The sequence below is a fragment of the Mesoplodon bidens genome, assembly GCF_964165515.1.
Source record: "Mesoplodon bidens genome assembly, chromosome: 14".
NCBI lineage: Eukaryota > Metazoa > Chordata > Mammalia > Artiodactyla > Ziphiidae > Mesoplodon > Mesoplodon bidens.
In genome coordinates, this window is record NC_138170.1 from 69,211,448 (window position 1) to 69,232,691 (window position 21,244).

At 40.4% G+C, this 21,244-nt stretch overlaps 1 protein-coding gene across 12 annotated transcripts in view; it reads left to right on the forward strand.

The window, feature by feature from the left end:
* The window catches only part of DTNB (dystrobrevin beta), a 283,356-nt gene that overhangs the window by 118,279 nt on the left and 143,833 nt on the right, over positions 1-21,244 (forward strand). For all 12 annotated transcript variants that reach the window (XM_081253610.1, XM_081253609.1, XM_081253605.1 and 9 more), the window contains one exon: positions 1,716-1,882. In XM_081253610.1, coding sequence (XP_081109736.1) covers positions 1,716-1,882 — 167 coding nt within the window. The remainder of the gene's footprint in view (positions 1-1,715; positions 1,883-21,244) is intronic.

Consider the following 21,244-nt stretch of genomic DNA (forward strand, 5'->3'; position numbering starts at 1 on the left):
AAACTTCTCAGCCTTTCACCCAGTCATGGCTTCAGTTCACAAGTCCTTAGATTCAAGATTATTTTCCTAAAGTCCTGGAATCTCTTGAGTAGACTAAAACAGCTAAATTTTTAAACAGGATTTTTGGATAGAGATTTATGCTGTTAAATTATTACAGTGTTGGTTCTTTTGAGGGACAATACCTTTATAGCACTAAATGTTTTTGTAGTTTCAGATCCAGCTCATTTTCATAAAATCATTTTATATCTACTATCCCAAGTAGAGAGGATCTCATTTGTCGAGATCTAGTGTTATCCATATGAACATTTTGTTGTGACTTTGTATGTAGTATATTATTTATAAATTACATTCTTATGTGATTAACACTTTCATTATTCCTTAGAAATATTTTGATAACAAAAATTTAAATTTCTTAGAGGAGGTGTGTCCTTAGGATTTCTCATTCCAGATTTTAGTTTTCTGTTATTCTTTAGTGATCTTGTTGTATTATTTTTCTCACCTAGTACTCAGGTTTTGTTGTTGTTGTTTGTTTGTTTTGAGACTTGATTCTCTAGTTAATAAGCATTTTTGGAAGTAGGACTAAAAATCCTTATAATTGAGACAACACTGCCTTTGTATACACAGTGCTAGAAAGAGTTGTTCAAATGAAGATTTGAATATTATATCCCTCTTTCCTTTGACTTCCATTTCTTGTGTTCAGAGTTGAATTGCCAGAGGAACAATCGTGCTATCAACATTTAAAAGTATAAATAACAGTCTGTAATATACAGTTGTGCACTTATTGCCCACTTCCACTGAGTAAACTGGACTTTCAGGCTATAAGAGAATCCCAGTAACCCTATAAATCCTGGCTGCCAGCTGGCAGTTTTTCATGAGGTAAGATGCTGTGTGAGGTGGAGAAAGGAGTCTCAGGACACCTGAGTTTCCCTCTCTCCAAACCACTGCCCCTTCATTGGTTAGAGTACCTTATTTTATGCCAATACTTGGAACTCTTACCTAAAACTAGTATTTTGATATGGCTAGCCTTACTCTTTTACCAGTAACCATTTGCACCCAGGTATGTAGTAGTATTTATTTATTTATTTGTTTACTGGCTGTGCCGTGTGTCATGTGGGATCTTAGTTCCCCAACCAGGGATCGAACCAGTGCCCCCTGCATTGGAATCTCGGAGTCTTAACCAGTAGACTGCTAGGGAAGTCCCTGTAGTATTTAGTTCAGCAAACATTTGGAGGCCTTCAGTCCAAAGGACTGTGTGAAATACCACTTGCAGGTAGCAGAGACATAAAGCATGTCGTACTGGCTCTCACAGATTTTATGTTAGTGAAGGAAACATATGTCCACAACTAACAATATACATCTCTTAAAAGAAATAGGTTTGGAAGAGAAATTTAGGAATGAGGGTGTCTCTCCTCCTTACTTGTTTATTTACCTAAACTTTGAGACACGAATGTCATTTTAAAGAAGGAAATTGGTTATTTTCTCAGGTGGATTGTAATCTATTCTAAATGGAAAATTTTGTTGTTTTCTTTTTATTCCAGTGAATGGCTGGTTAGATTAACTAAATTGAAGACAATTTAGATTCTTCACTTCTAGTTTTGTTTTCACCTTTGCTTTTATGTTAAATTTGGTTTTCCACTGTACTGACTTTATTCTCCAAATGAAAATGACTTCTTTCTCCCTCTGGTCCCCTCTCCTCCCTGCCCTTATCCCTCAAGTCTTCCACCCCGTGGAGTGCTCCTATTGCCGGTGTGAGAGTATGATGGGTTTCCGGTACCGATGCCAGCAGTGCCACAACTACCAGCTCTGCCAAAATTGCTTTTGGCGTGGCCATGCCAATGGCCCTCACAGCAACCAACACCAGATGAAGGAGCATTCCTCTTGGGTAACTGCTCTGTGTCTCAGTCTGTGTCCCCAGCGGTTATCTGTTTCATCTGTAACAGCACCAGGGCCACTTTTCTGATAGATGCCTATCAAATAAGGATGTGGTGTCATAAAATATTAGCCCTTACATTTATGATGGGGCTTGCATATATGTTGTGCTTCATCACTTGATTTGAAAAGGAGAGTTTTTAAAGTTCTAGGAGATGGAGATATTATGACCTTTGACATGGTCCCTTTTATTCAGTAAAATGGAATGTTGTAGTGCTCCCTTTCCCAGTGAAAAGTGTCTTCTTTTTTTTTTTTTAATTAATTAATTAATTTATTTATTTTTGGCTGTGCTGGGTCTTTGTTTCTGTGCGTGGGCTTTCTCCAGTTGCGGTGAGCGGGGGCCACTCCTCATCGCGGTGCGCGGGCCTCTCACTGTCGCGGCCTCTCTTGTTGCGGAGCACAAACTCCAGACTCGCAGGTTCAGTAGTTGTGGCTTACGGGCCTAGTTTTTCCGTGGCATGTGGGATCCTCCCAGACCAGGCTCGAACCTGTGTCCCCTGCATTGGCAGGCAGATTCTCAACCACTGCGCCACCAGGGAAGTCTGAAAAGTGTCTTCTTCTAAAATTGTACAAGGGGGTACCACCCCCACCCCAGAAGACTTACTCTCTGAGCTTTAAGGAAGATTTAAATTTCTTTTTTTCAAGCAAACTTTATTCATGCTTATAGGGTTTAAATGTTGCAGAGAAAGCTGCATGATATGAAGGAGTTAAATTTTTACCTCTCTAAAGTTGGGTAGTATTTTACAATTGCCACACTGATGTCTTTACTTTCAAAAGCCATCTTTTAAATAACAGTATTTGGGTAGAGGTCAATGTCTGATTTTTCTGTGGTGTTTATAAATCATGTAACAAGTTTAGCATCAATCATTTTTTCTTCCCTTCTCTCAGTTTATTTCCAGAGTTTAAAAAATGTCATATTTTTATTTCCTAAATTGTTATAGCCTTGCTTTAAATCCTTTTCCTCTAGCTTTTGTTTGTTGGCTGGTTGGTTGGTTTGCTAAAAGGTAGAAAAATATATAGGGTCATAAGTATAATTCAGGATCTAGGTTCTTAAGCCCAGTCATCCTACTAGACTTTAAGTATTAGAAAGCTTCAATAAGGAGAGTTTTTTTTCCTATTTTCTTTTTTTTTCCTAGTTAACCGTCTTAAAACTCAACCAAGAAAAAAGCAAATAAGTTTATATCAGGGATTAGTTAAAAACAAGAAACAAACTTTAATCAAGTGTATACTTTACTTCCTACATCTCTGATAATGTGTTAGAGATAATTTTTTATTAGATGGCTTTTCAGTTACAGCTAACCCATAAAATTTTGTTAAACTGAACCTCCTATCCTGGGTCTTATGTTGTAAATTCCAATATTTCTTTTGGTTGAGGAGTCATTATTTAAAATTTTTTAAACAAGCAAAGGGAAAACAAAAAATAAAACCCAGTAGTTTATTCTCTTTTTCATTGACTAGAGAGGATTTATAGATTTTCAAATTGTTACTTTTTCTTCTTCTTAAAGTACAAGTATCCCCCTGTGTTAAATGACTTATTAATATTTTTCAACTGTTTTTTGTTTAGAGTCTAACTCTTTACACTGAGAAAGCTCTTTGCCTTATTACCTTTCATAATGATTGGATTCTCTGGAATGTGTCTACTGAAAGTTCTCTTTCTAGATGTTGGGGCTAGGAGGATGAAGAACTTCTTTTTCACCTTAGTTTGAACTTGCTCATTTAGCTAATTTAAAACCCTTATAGAAATGGGAATTTTACATTTATTTAAAGATAAGTGACTGTTTGAATATTGCTTTATGATTTACAAAGCAGTTTTTCATATACTCTGTTGATCTATAACATACATAAAGGAAAGTACAGAAATCACAAGTGAGTTCTTATATTTCTGTTTGATCCTCACAACACTCTTGTGAAGTAAGTCTTATCGCCATTTATTGTTATTTTTATTTCAGCTTTGTTATTTTTTTCTAGTTTATTAATTTATTTTTGTTATAGTGACTTAAGAGTTCAGGAAAAATCAAGTATTATTAGCATGCATAATTTTGAAGCTGGTATCATAAAAGTATTAGTTCTGAATTTTGATGAGTATTTGCATTATGATGGTAGATGCATATTGGTAAGGTCTTTTACGTGTCTGTGTGTGACTTGTTAAGACTAGGACTCTGTGTGCAGTGCCCTTGTTCTTTGAGGAAGATATGGATGAATTTTGAGGCTGTCGTGAGTAAAGAAATTTCCACCTAACAAAAAAATGTGTAATCAGTTTAATAGTAATTTCTTTGAAGTTTGTCCACTGTGTTTGTACTAAAATTTTGAATGAATGTTTCTCTGTGTTCACAACAGATGGATTTAGTGTGCATTTAACCAGGTTGTATATGAATTTGCATTGTAGATTTGATATGTGTAGTGTTGGTGCTTGGAAATTTATTTTGATTTTTCCAAAAGTTCTGTTTAATGTTTTATCTAAGTAACTATGCAGTATAATTCACCATTCTTTTATTCATCAATCCATTCATTTGTCTTTATTGTAGGAAAAAATGCCATATGGTACCATACCTGTAATTAATTCTGTCCATTCATTATTTATTCAAAAGATATTTTTTGAGCACCTGCTATGTCCCAGGCACTGTAAGAGGCTTGTGAGATACATCTATGAACAAACTAGACAAAGATTCCTGCCTTGGTGGAGCTTAAATTTTAAGGGTGTTAAAGAGACCACTAGGGCTCATCAACATCACTGTTTTCCTGTTCTTGCTGGGCACACATCTAGACTACATTTCTCAGCCCCACTGTATCCAAAAGGACCATGTGAATAGCTGTTACCAGTGGAATGTGATCAGAGTGATATATGTCTTCCCAGAACAAGACAGTTAATAACTGGGTGCCTTTTCTATCCTCTCTAGCAGCTTAATGGAGAGAATTTCATTAGGACCCAGAGAGGGTGAAACCATAAAATGAAAGGAAACTGGGTCCTTGAGCAATGGGTGGGGAGGAATATCCTGCCAACCTGTGTGACTCTGATGGAAGCAAGGGAGAAACTTTGTGTTAAGGTACTGAGGTTTTAGTTTTTGCTACAGTGGTTGGTACTGGAAGTAGAATTCTGTTAAAACAAAACCTTAAAATCTGTTTCATTGTCTTAGCAGTCAGGTAGCATGCTGATGAGGACACTGATGTTGGAGTTGGGAAAGACAGAAACCCAAGTTCTGCAGTGGTGACCAATTTGGTACATTTGTCATCCGTGGTAACTTGGAAGACTTGCTTCATGCCAAGCAAACTCTAGGTCAAACGATGGAAAAGGTCAGAGTGTGTGTTGACTCTTATTGGTAAGGTATTACATGAAAGAGATGAGCTTAGGAAAGAATTGGCTAGCTTTCAAGCAAAAAATGAAAGGGAATAGAGAAAGTTCTGAGAGTTGGGGCAGTGAAAGGAAAAACAGACTATTTCTAGAGAGCAAGAGATAAGAGTTGAGAGAGGTTTTGAGCATCAAAGACCTAGTAAATGTTCTCAGTTGAAAGAAAAATGTGACAGTCCTGTGGCAAAGATCAGATGAAGTGTAGTTCTTGCTGCTCATCAGACTCATCTTGCTCCCACCTTCATAGCTTCTGATGTAATGGGTCCAGGGTACACGAAACCTGGACACAGGCAGTTTTTGAAAGTTCTGTTTTGCAGCCAAGATTCTGTTTTGCAGCCAGAGTTGGAAACTGCTGACCTATTGTTTCATGTGGCCTCCAGGTGGCTTCTGTTAGTTGAAAGCAAGAGGAATGGAAGCATGTCTGGGGAAGAACTTTGTGTGTGGTTACTGGCACATGGAACCGACTGGAAACAAATAGATCAAAGGCCTGCTAAGTTTTTGAGGGAATTCTGTTGGCAATGGAACCATGAGCCTGACTATTACAGCTCTAAAATCACTTTTTAAGGACCCAGAACTTGCCCTGGAAAGAGGTGGGTTATGAAGGTTTTACGGCCCCTCAGGAAGGCGTGCCAGAGCCCACATGGCCAAGGAGACTATTGGATAAGGAAGAACCTTCTCCTCCTGTCCCACTCTTGTATATTGGGACTGGGGAGAGCAGGTGCAAATCACATGCCTTTTCAGTTCATAGGTTGTGTCTTAAGGAGCTGCACATGGTCTTGATGAAGGAAACTGCCAGAGCCAGAGGTCCTGCACTTGTAGTTAGATGTGCTGACTGAATGGGGCTTCAGGTTTGCTTCTGGGCGGTGGGAGAGGTTTGAGTGTGTTCTTTGTGTAGTGAAAGTGAGCAGAAAGATAGTTAGTGATTAGAAGTACTTACCAGTATCCATGTATTCCTTTTCTTCTGGATATATAACTAGATTATATAGCCACCCTCCTTGTAGCCGGATGGGCCATATGACTAGTTCTTACCAATGGAATGTGTTTGGAAGTCATCTGTGTTACTTCTGGGTCAAGGTAGTTTAAAGCAAGTGTGTCTTCTTCATTCTTTCTGTCTTTGCCCTTCCCACTCCCTATGCACACCAGCCCAAATGAAAGGATCTCTGTTAGTTAACACAGGCAGAGTCCTTAGATGAAAGGAGGCTGGGTCCCTGGATTCATGGATCAGAGCCCCTCTTCCAGTTTACACTGGACTCTCACATGAGCAAGAAATCAGAAAAAGGGATCAAGGGTAGGAGTGGGGATAGTCTTATAGGCCTTGTTGAGAAAGTGAGATTTGAGCAAAGTCTTAGATGTCTGCTTGCAGACATCTGGGGAAGAGCAGATGTTTTCAGGATCGTGGCCATACAGCAAGAGTATGCATGTGAATTCAGGGAACAGCAAAAAAGCCAGAGTAGCCAGAGCAGAAGGAGCAGCAGGAAAGCTGTAGGGAGGGGGTCAGAGAGGTGGCAAGGGCCTTGCTGGCCATTGTAAGGGCTTTGGCTTTTACTCTGAGTGAAAGGAGGAATCTTTGTAGAGCTTTGGTTAGAAAATAGCTTGAGTTGATTTATATTTTAAAATGATCAGTCTGGATGCCATGTAAAGAGTAAACAGTGGAAGGAAAAGATAGAAGCAGACCATTTCAGAGAGATGATTGCAGTAATTAAAACAAGATATGGTAGGATGTTAGCAATAGAGGTGATGAAAAGAGCTGAATTAGGATATACTTCATAAATCTGCTTCATGGGTCGGATGTGGCTTGTGAAAGGAAAGGAGTCCAGGGAAGCGCTAAGATTTTGTCCCAAACAGTTAGAAGGATGGAATTGCCATCTGCTGAGATGGGGAAGGTTTGGGCTAAACATCATTTAACAGTGATATAAAAAAACCACCACCAACAACAACACTGTATCAGGATCTTCCTCCAAATCTGGATCATTTAAATATGGCAATAAAAATCCTACTAAATATTATGCATAGTTTGAATAAGGTATTATTTTTAAAAGTATAATTTAATAGAAAACATGATAGTCTCTGTGACTGAATGAACCACTTAAACAGAAGTCCTTGTTCAGATCATAAGGCTGGAATGGTCAACAGGACCCACCTCTTTGTGGGCCTCTGAATGTGGCTTGTGCTTTTCACAGCATGGAGGCATTATTTTAAGAGAGAGCATCACCAGAGGAAGCAGCTGGAGGACCACCATCCCTAGAGAGCTATGGGGAAGCTGCAAGGCCTTGTCTTAGCTGGCTGTAAAGTTATGTGGCAACATTCCGCCATATTGTTGGTCACAGTCTCTAAGGCTGGAGGGAAGGAGAAGGGACTTCACCTCATGATGCTGGGGTGGCGGTCAAGTCCATCACAGTGGAGCAAGGGTGGTGAGAGAGATCCCTGCAGTTGTGTTTGGAAAATACAGTCTGCCACCCAGAGGATAAAGCCTTACATTCTGATCAAGGATTTCCGTTCAGCCATGGAGACTATCATGTTTTTCTACTACATTAGTACAGTTCAGTGGCATTAAGTATATTCATGTTGTTGTGCGACCTTCATCACCATCCATCTTTGGGACCTTGTCATCTTCCCGAACGGAAACTCTTAACCCTTTCCTGATACGGAAGGAGGGCTGGAGATAAACAAGACTGCTCCCATTCCCTGCCTTCCCCCTTGCCTTACATTCAGGTGTCCACTTATTCTGGTCTTCACTTTACCAAGAGAAATTTGACCAATTCCCATGTGGTTACTGCTCCATGGCAGGAAGTGTGTATGTGTATACACAATACACTTGTACCACAGTACAGTTTGTTGTCAGTAGAGGTAGTTATATAACTTAGTTGATGATATGGAAATTTCCCCTTTCTTCCCAGCAGATGGCAGACTCCACCTCTGAACAAAGTTACTTATCCCGTTCTTCAAAATCTGTAAATGACAAAGTATTGGATTTGTTTAACAATCTCTATTAATATTATTGCTTTTTTTAAAAGTAAATGTTAATGAGCAACTCACATATGTCCAGTGTAGTTGTTTGGGCACTGATGATATTAGATCATTTACTTTAAGGAGTCAGTAAATTATGTTGTTATAGACTTGGAACAATTAAGACTGTTGACTTTGTCAGAAGCAATGTTTCATTTTCATGTGATCAGCATACCTCTCCTCGCATCTCTAGAATTCTAAGAGATAATGTGTATTCATTGAGGAAAAGATACACTTCTTGGCCATGCCCCTGTTCAGTTCTAAATAGTTACATGTCATAGTTAAATAGCTACTTTGTACATGGTGCAAAACTAGGTAGGACTATTTTTTTAAAAGGCATAAGACAGTATACCTACTTGTAGCAAGTTACAGCAGGAGGTAAGATGCACACATGAAGAAAATCGAAACAAAAGATACAAAATCTAGTCCCTTAGGTCAGTGCCCCACACTCCTCAGAAAAACTGCTGAGACTTGCCCACTGTGGCTCTGACCTGTTTTGTTTGGGGTTTTTTTTAACATCTTTATTGGATTATAATTGCTTTACAATAGTGTGTTAGTTTCTGCTGTATAACAAAATGAATCAGCTATACATATACATATGTCCTCATATCCCCTCCCTTTTGCGTCGCCCTCCCACCCTCCCTATCCCACCCCTCTAGGTGGTCACAAAGCACCGAGCTGATCTCCCTGTGCTATGTGGCTGCTTCCCACTAGCTATCTATTTAACATTTGGTAGTGTATATATGTCCATGCCACTCTCTCACTTCATCCCAGCTTCCCCTTGCCCCTCCCTGTGTCCTCAAGTCCGTTCTCTATGTCTGCATCTTTATTCCTGTCCTGCCCCTAGATTCTTCAGAGCCTTTTTTTTTTTTAGATTCCATATATATGTGTCAGCATACAGTATTTGTCTTTCTCTTTCCGACTTACTTCACTCTGTATGACATTCTCTAGGTCCATCCACCTCACTACAAATAACTCAAATTCGTTTCTTTTTATGGCTGAGTAATCTTCCATTGTATATATGTGCCACATCTTCTTTATCCATTCACCTGTCGATGGACACTTAGGTTGCTTCCATGTCCTGGCTATTGTAAATAGAGCTGCAATGAACACTGTGGTCCATGACTCTTTATGAATTACGGTTTTCTCAGGGTATATGCCCAGTAGTGGGGTTGTCTAAGCATTTCTTTTAGCCCCTTGTCTTAATAGAAATTTGGCTTTCCTGTAGGTGTTCCACTTCTCTCGCAGCCCTTTCAGGTGGTGGCTATCTATTCTTCTACATCCACATGAATTTTTAGGGTTTGGGAGGTGAAATTATTGTTAGGGTGACCATATAATTTAGCATATAATCCAGACTCATGTGAGAGTGGAAGGGGACACTGTTAATTATGCAGGGACAACATGCGTAAACGGCGATTATCCTGGGTAAACTATTTATGGTCACTGTTTTAGTTTTCTTTTCCTGCATAATAAATAACCATAAACTTAGCAGCCTAAGACAACATAAATACGTTATCTACGTCAGAAGTCCAGGCAATGGCATGGCTGGATTCTCTGCTGTAGGTCTCACTGCGTTGAAATCGCAGTGTCAGCTGAAGCTGTAGTTATCATCTGGGCTTGAGGGTCCTCTTGTCATCTCACTGGTTGTTGGCAGGATTCATTTCATTGCAGCTGTGATGATGAGGTCCCTGTTTTCCTGATAGCTGCCAGCCAGGGTGACTCTCAGCTCCCAGGGGCTACCCGCAGTTCTTTGACATGTGGCCCTCATAGGCAGTTCACAGCATGGATGTTGACTTTCTTCCAGGACAGCTAGAGTGCATCTCTCTGAAACCTCTTCTGAAACCAGCCAGAAAGAAATGCTGCTTTTAAAAGGCTCACCTGATTAGACCAGGCCCACCTAAGGTAATCTTCCTTTTGCTGTATAACATAATCAGAGGAGTGATGGTTTATCATATTCACAGCTTCCACCTACATTCAAAGAGGAAAGGCTGATACAAGGATGAGGATTAACCTCAATTATAAGTTGAGGGTCAGCTTATAATTCTGTGAATGCTGACACCCTGGTTATTTTCCTTCTTGCATTCCTTCCTGCCACTTCTAGATCTTTACACCCTGAATCTCTTAGATTAAAAAAGAAAAATACAAGCAAGATGCTGCTTTGAGGATCATGTCATTTTAGCCCTGTTATCCTTCTTTTCTGGTGGTATTATCTCCTCCCTTTCTGGACATACTCCTTCACTGCTGGATGGTTTGGTACCTGATCGATGGTCACCTCATGGTGATATCTGCATCTCTGTAGTCAAACCTTTTAAGACCTTGGCCACATGGTTTCTTGACTTCTTCAGCTCTGACACTCTTCTTCTCCACTGAACATCAGACATCTGCTCCCTCAGTTACACCCTGGACCTTTTCACCACCTCCAACTGCTCCTACTTCCAAAATCACTGATTTCGACATCCGATTCTCCTTTGATATCCCATTATCATTCCAGTTGACTTTTCAACCACTCTCACTAAGATCTTTTTTTTTTTTTTTTTGCTGTACGCGGGCCTCTCACTGTCTATCCGTCATTCCTTGCTTCTCTTTTCTTCTCTCCTTACCATTTTAGATATGGCCCTTCATTCCTGTACCATAAATTCCATTGTCCTGTGACTTTTTTATCCATGTCTTTGTCAACTAAATTCACGGATGAACTAATTTATCTGCTTTCTCTAGTACTTCTGCAGAAATCCATACAATAGGACAGATTAGTATTACCTTAAGCTTCACGATCACCAACTACATGTTGATGCTCAGCATTGCAATCCTGTTGCATTTCTCTGATCACCTTGCTTTTCCATTCTTTGCAGTAGCCAGTTAAAGTCATAAAGGAGTAAAGTCTCCATTCTTTTTAAACCATCTACCCCAGCTCTTCCCTGTCTTTCAGTAGATGACCTCTTTTCTTACACAGAGAAAACAAAAGCCTTAAGACAGGAACCCCCTTAACTTTCTGCTGCCAGCTTCATTAACTCATTAACTCATTTATGCAGCAAATTCTAATTCAGTACCTGCTACCTCGCAGACACTGTTCTAGGTGTGAGGTTACTTAGAAAAAGGCTAGGACAAAGTCAGTGCCTTCATGGAGCTTACTTTTTTTTTTTTTTTTTTTTTTTTTTTTTTGTGGTACGCGGGCCTCTCACTGTTGTGGCCTCTCCCGTTGCGGAGCACAGGCTCCGGACGCGCAGGCTCAGCGGCCACGGCTTACAGGCCCAGCCGCTCCGTGGCATGTGGGATCTTCCCGGACCGGGGCACAAACCCATGTCCCCTGCATTGGCAGGTGGACTCTCCACCACTGCGCCACCAAGGAAGCCCTTATGTGTTTTTTACCACAGTTTTTTTTAAAGTTAACTTTAGGAGAAAACGGGCAAAGGATCTGAATATACATTTCAGAAGATATACAAATGACCAAGAAACATGTGAGAAGATGATCAACATTACTTAGTCATTAGGGAACTGACTAATCAAAGCCACAGTGAGATGCCCCTTCACACCCGCTAGGTTGGCTGAAATAAAGACTGACAATAACAAGTGTTGTTGAGAATGTGAAGAAATAAGAACCCTAATACACTGCTGGTGGGAATGTAAAATGGTACAGCCCCATTGAAAAACTAGTTTAGCAGTTGCTCAGAATGTTAAACAGAGTTACCATGTGATCCAGCAATTCCACTCCTAGGTGAGAATTGAGAATTCTCCTTTGAGAGTTGAAAATATATGTTCACAGAAAAACTTGTTCATGAATGCTCATAGCAACATTACCCAGAATACCTCAAAAGTGGAAATAAAGCCAAATGTCTGTCAAAACGTGTTATGTCAACATTGTGGAATATTATTAGGCAACAAAAAGAAATGAAGTCCTGATACATGCTAAAACATGGATGGACCTTGAAAACATGCTAAGTGAAAGAAGCCAGACATAAAAAGTCACATAGTGTTTGATTCCATTTATATGAAATTTCCACAGTAAGCAAATGCATAGGGACCAAGTAGATTAGTGGGGTGGGCAAAAAGAGTATTGGGTTTCTTTTGGGGGTGGAAAACATCTTCTGAAATGAGATATTAGTTATGGTTACACAGCTGTTTTGAATATATTAAAACCACTGAATTGTAACTTTAAAAGGGTGAATTTTATGGTATGTGAATTATATATCTCAATAAAGCTATTAAACATTGGTCAGGGAACGTTTTTTTTAAGAAGTGACATTTGAACTGAGATTGGAATGACTAACTTGAGGTTGGTGGTTATGAATTCAAGGTCAGACCAGTCAGCGTAGTTGTCTGTTTTACTTCTACCCCTCGTTGTGTGGGTAGAGGAGCAGAGTGGGTGGAATTGGGGTTTTGACAGAAGAGTGTGACAAAGGAGGAGGGTTGGCGAGAGAGGCTGGAGAGTATGCAAAGACATGAGTGTCGTAATGGGCTGTGGAATATAAGTCAGTTGAAGAGAGTAATGAGACCATGAGGGAGACAAGGGACTGTGTGAAGGTAGCAGGCTCGGTGGAGACGGGTCCCATCGGTGCTGAAGTATTGTTCGAGGGCACTGGAAGGAGTGATCTAGAGAGAGAGAAGTTGGTATGAGAGCGCAGTGCTTGACATGGAGATGTTAGATAATGTGCGGTAATTGGCAATACGGTGTTCTAGGACGTGACTTGAAGCTGGTGACCCACGCAGAGTGGGGGAACATTGTTGTAGGAGAGTTGAGGGAAGTCCACTGTATATGCTCCCGGAAGCTGCTGTAACAAATTACTGCAAACTTGGTGGCTTAAAACAGAAATTTATTCTCTCACAGTTATGGACACCACAATTTTATTTTATTTTAAAATTTATTTTATTGACATATAGTTGATTTACTATGTTGTGTTAATTTCTACTGTACAGCAAAGTGGTTCAGTGATACATATATATATACACACACGTTCTTTTTCATGTTTTTTTCCATTGTGGTTTATCACAGGATATTGACTATAGTTCCCTGTGCTATACAGTAGGACCTTGTTGTGTATCCATTCTGTATGTGATAGCTTGCATCTGCTAAACCCAAACTCCCAGCCCATCCCTCCCTCCCCCCCTCTCCCCCTCCCCCTTGGCAACCACAAGTCTGGTCTCTATGTCTGTGGATACCATAATTTGAAATCAAGATGTTAGCAGGGCCATACTCCCTCTGGAGGCTCCAGGGAAGAATCCCTTTATATTAGTCAGGATTCTTCAGAGAAACAGAGTCAATAGGGTTTACAATTATATAAGAAGTGATTATTATAAGGAATTGGCTCATGCAGCAGTGGCAGCTGACAAGCCTCAAGATCTGCAGGAAGAGTCAGAAAGCTGGAAACCCAGCAGAGCCAAGGGTGTAGTTCCAGTTTGAGTCTGAAGGCCTGAGAGCCAGAACTGATAATGTAGTTCCAGTCTGAAGGCCTGTAGGCTTGAGACCCAGGAAGAGCAGATGTTTCAATTCAACTCCAAAAGCAGAAAATCCAGTATCCCAGTTCAAAGTCAGTCAGGCAGGAGGAATTCTCTCTTACTTGAGGGAGGGTCAGTCCCTTTATTCTGTTCAGGTCTTCAACTGATTGGATGAGGCCCACCCACATTAGGAAGACAAATCTGCCTTACTCGGTCTACCAATCTGTATGTTAATCTCATTCAAAAACACCCTCACAGGAGCACTCAAAGTAAAGTTTGATCGACTATCTGGGCACGCTGTAGCATAGGTTAAGTTAGCACACAGAATTAACCATCACACCGTTCTTTGCCTCTTCCACCTTTTGGTGGCTGTTGGCATTCCTTGCCTTGTGGTTGCCTCACTCCAGTCTCTGCCTCCTTGGTCACATGGCCTCTTCCTCTTCTCTCTCTTCTCTGTGTGTCTGTCTTATAAGGATACATGTAATTGCATTTTGGGTCTACCCAGATAATCCAGGGTAAACTCTTTGTCTCCAAATCCTTAACTCAATCACATATTTTGCCATAGAAGGTAATATTTACTCTTTTGACATATAGGGCAATACTCTCAAGTTCCAGAGATTAGGGTGTGGGCATATTTTTTGGGACGTCCTCCATTCAATTGACCACAATAGTGTATGGGAAAGGTCAACTCTGTGGATATTGAAATCAATAAGAATTATGACAGTAATATTGGACTCCACTGTAGAGGGATATTTAGGGTTTTGGTCTGATGACATGAAATTCAAAACGGGGGTTTTAAGGAAAAGGGGAGATAATCTGAGAATGGCAGTGAGGTTCTGGGAGGACATCTCCCCACCTGGAGATCCAGCTGTTTGAGAGGTATGAGAGAGAAAGCAGCTGCCACTTGAATGGCTGCAGAGGAAGCCAGGCCTTCAGGGAAAGCCAGATTTCCATGTGAAAGTAACACTCGGAGAAGAGGATTCTCAGCCAGAGAAGGGATTTTGCTGGTGGTAGACTATGAAGATAAGTTGAAGGATTTGCGAGTGGAGGATTAGTGGGAGATGGGGTCTTGTGAGGCTATGTGCAGAGCCTTATGGGAATGAGAATCCAAGTGGGAGTCTAGGATTTCTTATGAAACAGGCATAACCTATGATAAAGGTTGTGTTGGAATTAGCCCCAGATAGTCTCCTAGGCAGATCATGGTGCTGTCGCTGTGAGTATTACTGGGAGAGGGTCTTGCCAGGAGTGAGCAGAGCTCTGGGCTCCCATCTTTACTCCTGTTAAGGTGGTATGAAACCTGGGGAGATGGCCCTGAAGTTCTCCTGACCACAGCTAAACTGACTGCTTCGTTGACCAAGGCCTTCCCTCTGAAATTAGGAATTTCTTGGGCCATCCAAGAGATAAGAGGAATAGGCTAGAGGTATCCTGACAGCATTTATCAGCATTTTCAGTAGGTTGAGTGGGATATTTTAAATATTGTTCTTTTCAGTATTTGAATATTGCCCCCATTCTGCTGTGGTATTTGGATGCACTGTGTATTCTTAAACCCATTTACAGCTGCAGAAGTGCTGAGTTTGAAAGCAGAACATTTGAAATGGACCCAGCTGTTTAAAAAGATGGATACTTATCAAAGAAAGTATTGATGTATAGTTTATGAAATAACAAGGTGTTTTTTTCAACTAGCCTGATTATTTTTAGAGTAAAGAGATGACAGGGAGGTTTTCCATTGCAGAGAATGTGTGACTTAACCGAAACCAAGCACTTCTTCAAGTGAACGGTTTCCTCTGGCAGTCATCTTAGCCACAGCCCTTTCTCCAGTGTTAGATCTTTTTTGATTCTTACACGTGGCCACCAGAGCTGAACTGGAGAATGTGTATCCAGCTTCCATGTGTAGAGAGGATTAGAGGAATCCGTATGACCCAGCAGTGTGAATTGCTTGTCTGTTTCTACGTTAACTCAGATATATCAGTGATTATTGTCTGTATATCTAGGACATTCTGAGATCTACAGATACAGATTTATGGTAGAACTGTTTCTCTAAATACACTTAATACACGTGTATTGTATATTCATTACCTTTTATCTCCATTTAGTGACTACAAAATGTCCAATTATGAAATTTTTGATTAGCTATGATAAACCAGATATTGTGTTCCCTGGCATTCTCTCCTGAGCTGCTTTTCTGATTCTTTTTTTTTCATTTGAAGTATAGTTGATTTACAATATTATGTCAGTTTCAGGTGCACAACACACTGATTCAGTGAGCTGTCTTTTCTTCTCTTGCTGCAACCTCTGAGCGTACCAGGTTTTAGATGACCCTCCCTAACCAACCCCTCCAACACTAATAGATTTATGCAGTTCTTTTTTTTTTAACTTTATTTTTGTTTATTTTTAAAATATTTGTTTATTTAGTTATTTGGCTGTGCTGGGTGTTAGTTGCAGCACGTGGGATCTTTGTTGCCACATGCGGAATCTTTAGTTGCGGCACGTGGAATCTTTTGTTGCGGCATGCGGGATCTAGTTCCCTAACCAGGGATCAAACCCAGGCCCCCTGCCCTGGTAGCATGGAGTCTTAACCGCTGGGCTACCAAGGAAGTCCTTCTGCAGGGACTTAAAATAAATTTATTTATTTATTTATTTTTATTTTTGGCTGCGTTGGGTCCTCATTGCTGCACGCGGGCTTCCTCCAGTTGTGGCGAGTGGGGCTACTCTTTGCCGCGGTGCACAAGCTTCTCATTGGCTGGCCTCTCCCGTTGCAGAGCACGGCCTCCAGGCACGTGGCCTTCAGCAGTTGTGGCTCATGGGCTCTAGAGCGCAGGCTCAGTAGCTGTGGCGCACGGGCCCAGTCACTCCACGGCATGTGGGATCCTCCCGGACCAGGGCTCATACCCGTGTCCCCTGCATTGGCAGGTGGATTCTTAACCACTGTGCCACCAAGGAAGCCCCCCTCTGTAGTTCTTAATTCCAGCCGAGGCTTCTGGTCCAGGTTAAGACTCCTATATTCAGTGGTCCTATGGACATTTCCATCTTGAAGTCTCAGTAGCTTTTCTGTCAACACATGGTTCTAATAATTTTTTCAGTCAGTTTTCTTAGACTTCTAAGTAGATAACTATATTGCCTGTGGGAAACAGTAACAATCATTTTCCAGTAGTTACACCTTTTTTTTTTTAACCTTTTTGTTTTGGCAAGAACTTCTAGATCAGTGCTTCCCAAAATGGCTTGAAAAGCATCAGCTGGGCAGCTTGTTAAATATACAGAGTACCAGGTCTCTACCCTTGGGAATTTTAACTTAGTAGGTCTGGGTTGAGTTAGAGGAATCTGTTTTGTTTTGTTTTGTTTTATTTTGAAACAAATACCCCAGGAATTTTTACATCTTCAGACAGTTTTGGGAAACACTGTTTCAGAACTAAGTAATAGTGGTGGTGGTCTTCGGTTCCTGGCTGTGGAGCATCTGTGTCATGTGTGACGTTAATTGACTTCTGGCTCCGTTCCTGCCTTCACCTGTGGCAGTGTTTGTGACAGCCTTTGGAGATAGCGGGTGCCCAGGTGTCATCATCCAGGGGGGAATTTCAGCCAGGCAGAGAGCTTTCTGCCCTGGTAATCATTCAGTAAACATTTCCAGTGCCTGTTCTGCTCCAGGCCCCAGAGAGTGCTGCTATACAAAGAAGCACTTGGTGGGTCTTCTCGGTTTTCCAACCTTCATGCTCTCTCCAACCTCCAGCCTCCCTTTTGGGGCACTTTGGCTGCCTGTAAATCTTTTCCCATAGTACTCAAGGGTTCTGCTCCGTTTTGTCTTAGCTGACTAGACCCTTTGTTTACCCAGACCTGAAGTACTGGTCACACTTCTTCTTCCTCATTCTATCCTGCCATGCAATCTGTCGCTGCATTTAGCCAGAGAACTATCTGTTCAATGTATTCTAGAAGCAGCTTCTAAATCAGAGATGATTTGTAACACATGGGTTTTATCTTATGGAGTGACATTTTTTTTTTTTTTTTTTTTCTTTTTGTGGTATGCGGGCCTCTCACTGTTGTGGCCTCTCCCGTTGCGGAGCACAGGCTCCGGACGCGCAGGCCCAGCGGCCACGGCTCACGGGCCCAGCCGCTCCGCGGCATATGGGATCCTCCCAGACCGGGGCACGAACCCGTATCCCCTGCATCGGCAGGCGGACTCTCAACCACTGCGCCACCAGGGAGGCCCTGGAGTGACATTTTGAAAGCGTCTTCAGTTTTGTGTATGGCTTTAACTCATAGACAGCACTATGACAGTATTGAACTATTTCCAGTTGCTTGTTCTACCATATTTTCTTACTTTTATGTCTTTGAATCTGTTGTTCTATCTCCCTTTGTCTCCCCTCCTGCCCATCCTCCCAAATTTCCCATGCCAACTTCTCTTCAGCCTCTGAGGTTCAGCTCAGCCATTGCCTCTTTTCCTGATTCCCAAGCTGATTTATATGTCTCTTCATGCTCTGCTGTGGCACGCTGAATACCTCTTTTAAGGCACTTACCATGCTATTATAACTATCTGTTCATTTGTCTGTATATTCTGTTATCTCATAATTCCTTAGTATATTATTAGCCTATATACCCCTGTGTTTGTTAAAGAACATTATAAAGTGGGCATCTCCCACTTGTTCCAGTTTTTAAACTACTTTTGATCATGGGACTGTCTTCCTGACTTGAAAAAGTGTGAGAGGTTGATAATATTCCATTTTGGCAAGAGTGTAGAGAAGAGGGCTCTAGAAGATTGTTGGTAGGAGTGTGAATTGATGCAATATTTGAGAAATAAAACTTTAAATGCATATAAACTTTGACTCAGCAATTCCCTATATAGGACTTCTCCCACAAAGACCCTTGCATCAAGTATATTAGGATTTTGGTATGAAGAGATGGCCAAAATCTCCAACAGTAACAAAATGGCTAAATTTATTATGGTATATATACATACATATATATATATATATAATTATAGTTGTGGAATTCTGTGTAGCAGTCAAAGTAAGTGAAACAGATTTATATGTTCAGATGTGGAAAGAGGTCCATAGTATATACCCATTTCCTCCCTCCTCAGAGGTAACCTCTATTTTGAATTTAGTACTCAATATTTCCATTCATACTGATATTTTCGTATTTTTTGTTACACATGTGTATGTGGCCATTAAAATATATAGCGTTGTTTCTCATATTTTTAAACTTTATCAAAATAGTGTCATATTACATATATCCTCTTGCAGCTTCCTTTGTTCACCTACATTGTTTGTAAAATGATCTCCATGTTGATATGGTTATTTTCAATGCCATATAAAATTCAATTCTATAAATATGCCACATTTAATTTATTCTCTTGTTGATTGACATTCAACTTGTTTCTAATTTTCTACTTTTCCAAACAAAGCTTTAGTGGATTTTCTAGTACAGATCATCTTGTGCAGCCTGGGGAATTTTTCTAGGGTAATTTTTAGGAGTGGAATTCCTTAGTCCAGAGGAGTGTGCATGTTTTACTAGATTTTACTAAGTTGCTCTCCAAGGTGGCTTTACTACTTCACACTCCCACCAGCAGTGTATGAGCTTTACCATGTATTCACATCTTCATTTGTAAGGAGTATGTTACTTTTAATTCTCTTACGGAGCAACAAAACTCTTAACAAATTGTTTGAAGAAGATGGGAATATGAACTGCCAGTTAAAGCTCTTGAGAAAGGAAATTCTGTCCGTGTCATCAAACTGACGTTTTAAAGGGCAGTCCAGTTCTCAGTGCAGCATTTCCCCTGTTGTTCATACTGGTAAGAGTGCCAACACAAAATGGTATGCCAGGCCAGGTGGATATCACAGCTCAGTTAGGAGCAAAGTCTGGCCTTGAACTTTGTTTTTGCCTATACACATTCACAGCTTTTTCAGTTGTATCTTATTTATGCTTAATGTGGCAATTATTGGTAGTTCAAGGGTACCCCTCCCACACCCAGGGTTGGTATGTATGGAACCATAAATACTATATTGGCTGTCATGGCACACCTAGCAGTGTCAGTCTGTTGATGTTGAATTCCAACAAATCTGTATTCGTTTTTTTTTTTTTCTTGAAAAGGAAGCTGAAGCGATTTGCTGCTCAAAAACCAAGTTACTGCTGTTCTTTACGTAACTCCAGCCTCACCTATTATTGAACCATTTGAGATAACGGTGGTTCCTTTTTTGTGGGTCAAGAGGTTGTAATTTATAAGCATGTTTCAGAAGCCATATGTGAACTGATTACTTTTTATTCTACCTAGCTATATTCTCATAACTGTCAGAGAGCTCATACTCTTAAATCTTGGAAGAATAATAAAAATTACATGGATTACATTTCTCTCATACATTAATCAGTCAGAATTATAGCTTTACAAATTAAGTTCAACTGGAGCTTAGCAACTGTAAATTTTTTACTTTCTAAAGCAGTTATTCTGAATCCTTTTAAAAATAATATATCATAAGGGATATTATGAATTTTCAAAATACATTTTAAATAAACTTTAATAAACAAAAAAGAACTGGGAATTCCATTTTAGGGTGATGGTCTGAGGACATGCTATCACCTTTCCATCTTGCCTCCGATACTTAGAAATGATAGATTAGAATTTTAAAAATAATTTGCAAGTACACTAGAGGGGAAAAAAAGAAGGAAAACCCACAGCAGGTCCCAGATGTGCAGAACCCCCATGAAAAGTGTATGGGATCAGTTTACAAAAGAAAACCTTGTTTCAAAACAAGGGCAGGAAACTATTGCTTCTCAGGATAGGAGTAGCATCTAGAATGTTCCTGCTTGGAAATAGTTGATATGGGCAGCTGAGAGGGGCTCAGGGCAAGTGACAGAGTGACTCTGGTACGTACTATAGCCTGGTGATGCAGGTGTTGCCGGCAGATGTAGTGTACATAGGACTTTAGGTTGGAGAGGCAGGGCTGGGGTCCAGGAGAATAGGGATCCCGTGTTCATAAGACTAAATACAAAGCTTTTCCATGAGGTGTCACCTTCTGTCCCTCCTTCACTCTCACTGAAAACAAGTCCTACTTCTCCCCTCCAAGTAAGCAGTGCACACAGATAGAGTAGACTGTCTCAACAGAGAGCCTTAACTACAAAGATGACTTCATTAAAAATCACTAAAAACTGCCATGCAAAGGAGATAACAGAAGAGTTTATTTTGGACATAGAATTCATAGAATAAGCAGAACTAGATTTAAAAATATGTACAGTTGAACTCTTGGAGAGATATGAGGAGTTATTTTATCTACCAAAAATAACTAAGTATTGATACTGGAAATTAAAATTTTGATTGTCAAAATAAGGAATTCATTAAATGGGCTCTTTAACCATGTCTATAGCTTAAGAGCAGATTTGTGAGCTGGATACTGGAGCAGAGAATTGTTCCTAAGCACATCACAGAAGGTATACAGTAATAGAAAAAAAAATTAAGACACGGAAGTTAGATTGAGGAATGCCATCTAATATGAACTCCAGAAAGAGGCTAAAGAGAATGCAGGGAAATGATATTTAGAGTAGCGGTAGATC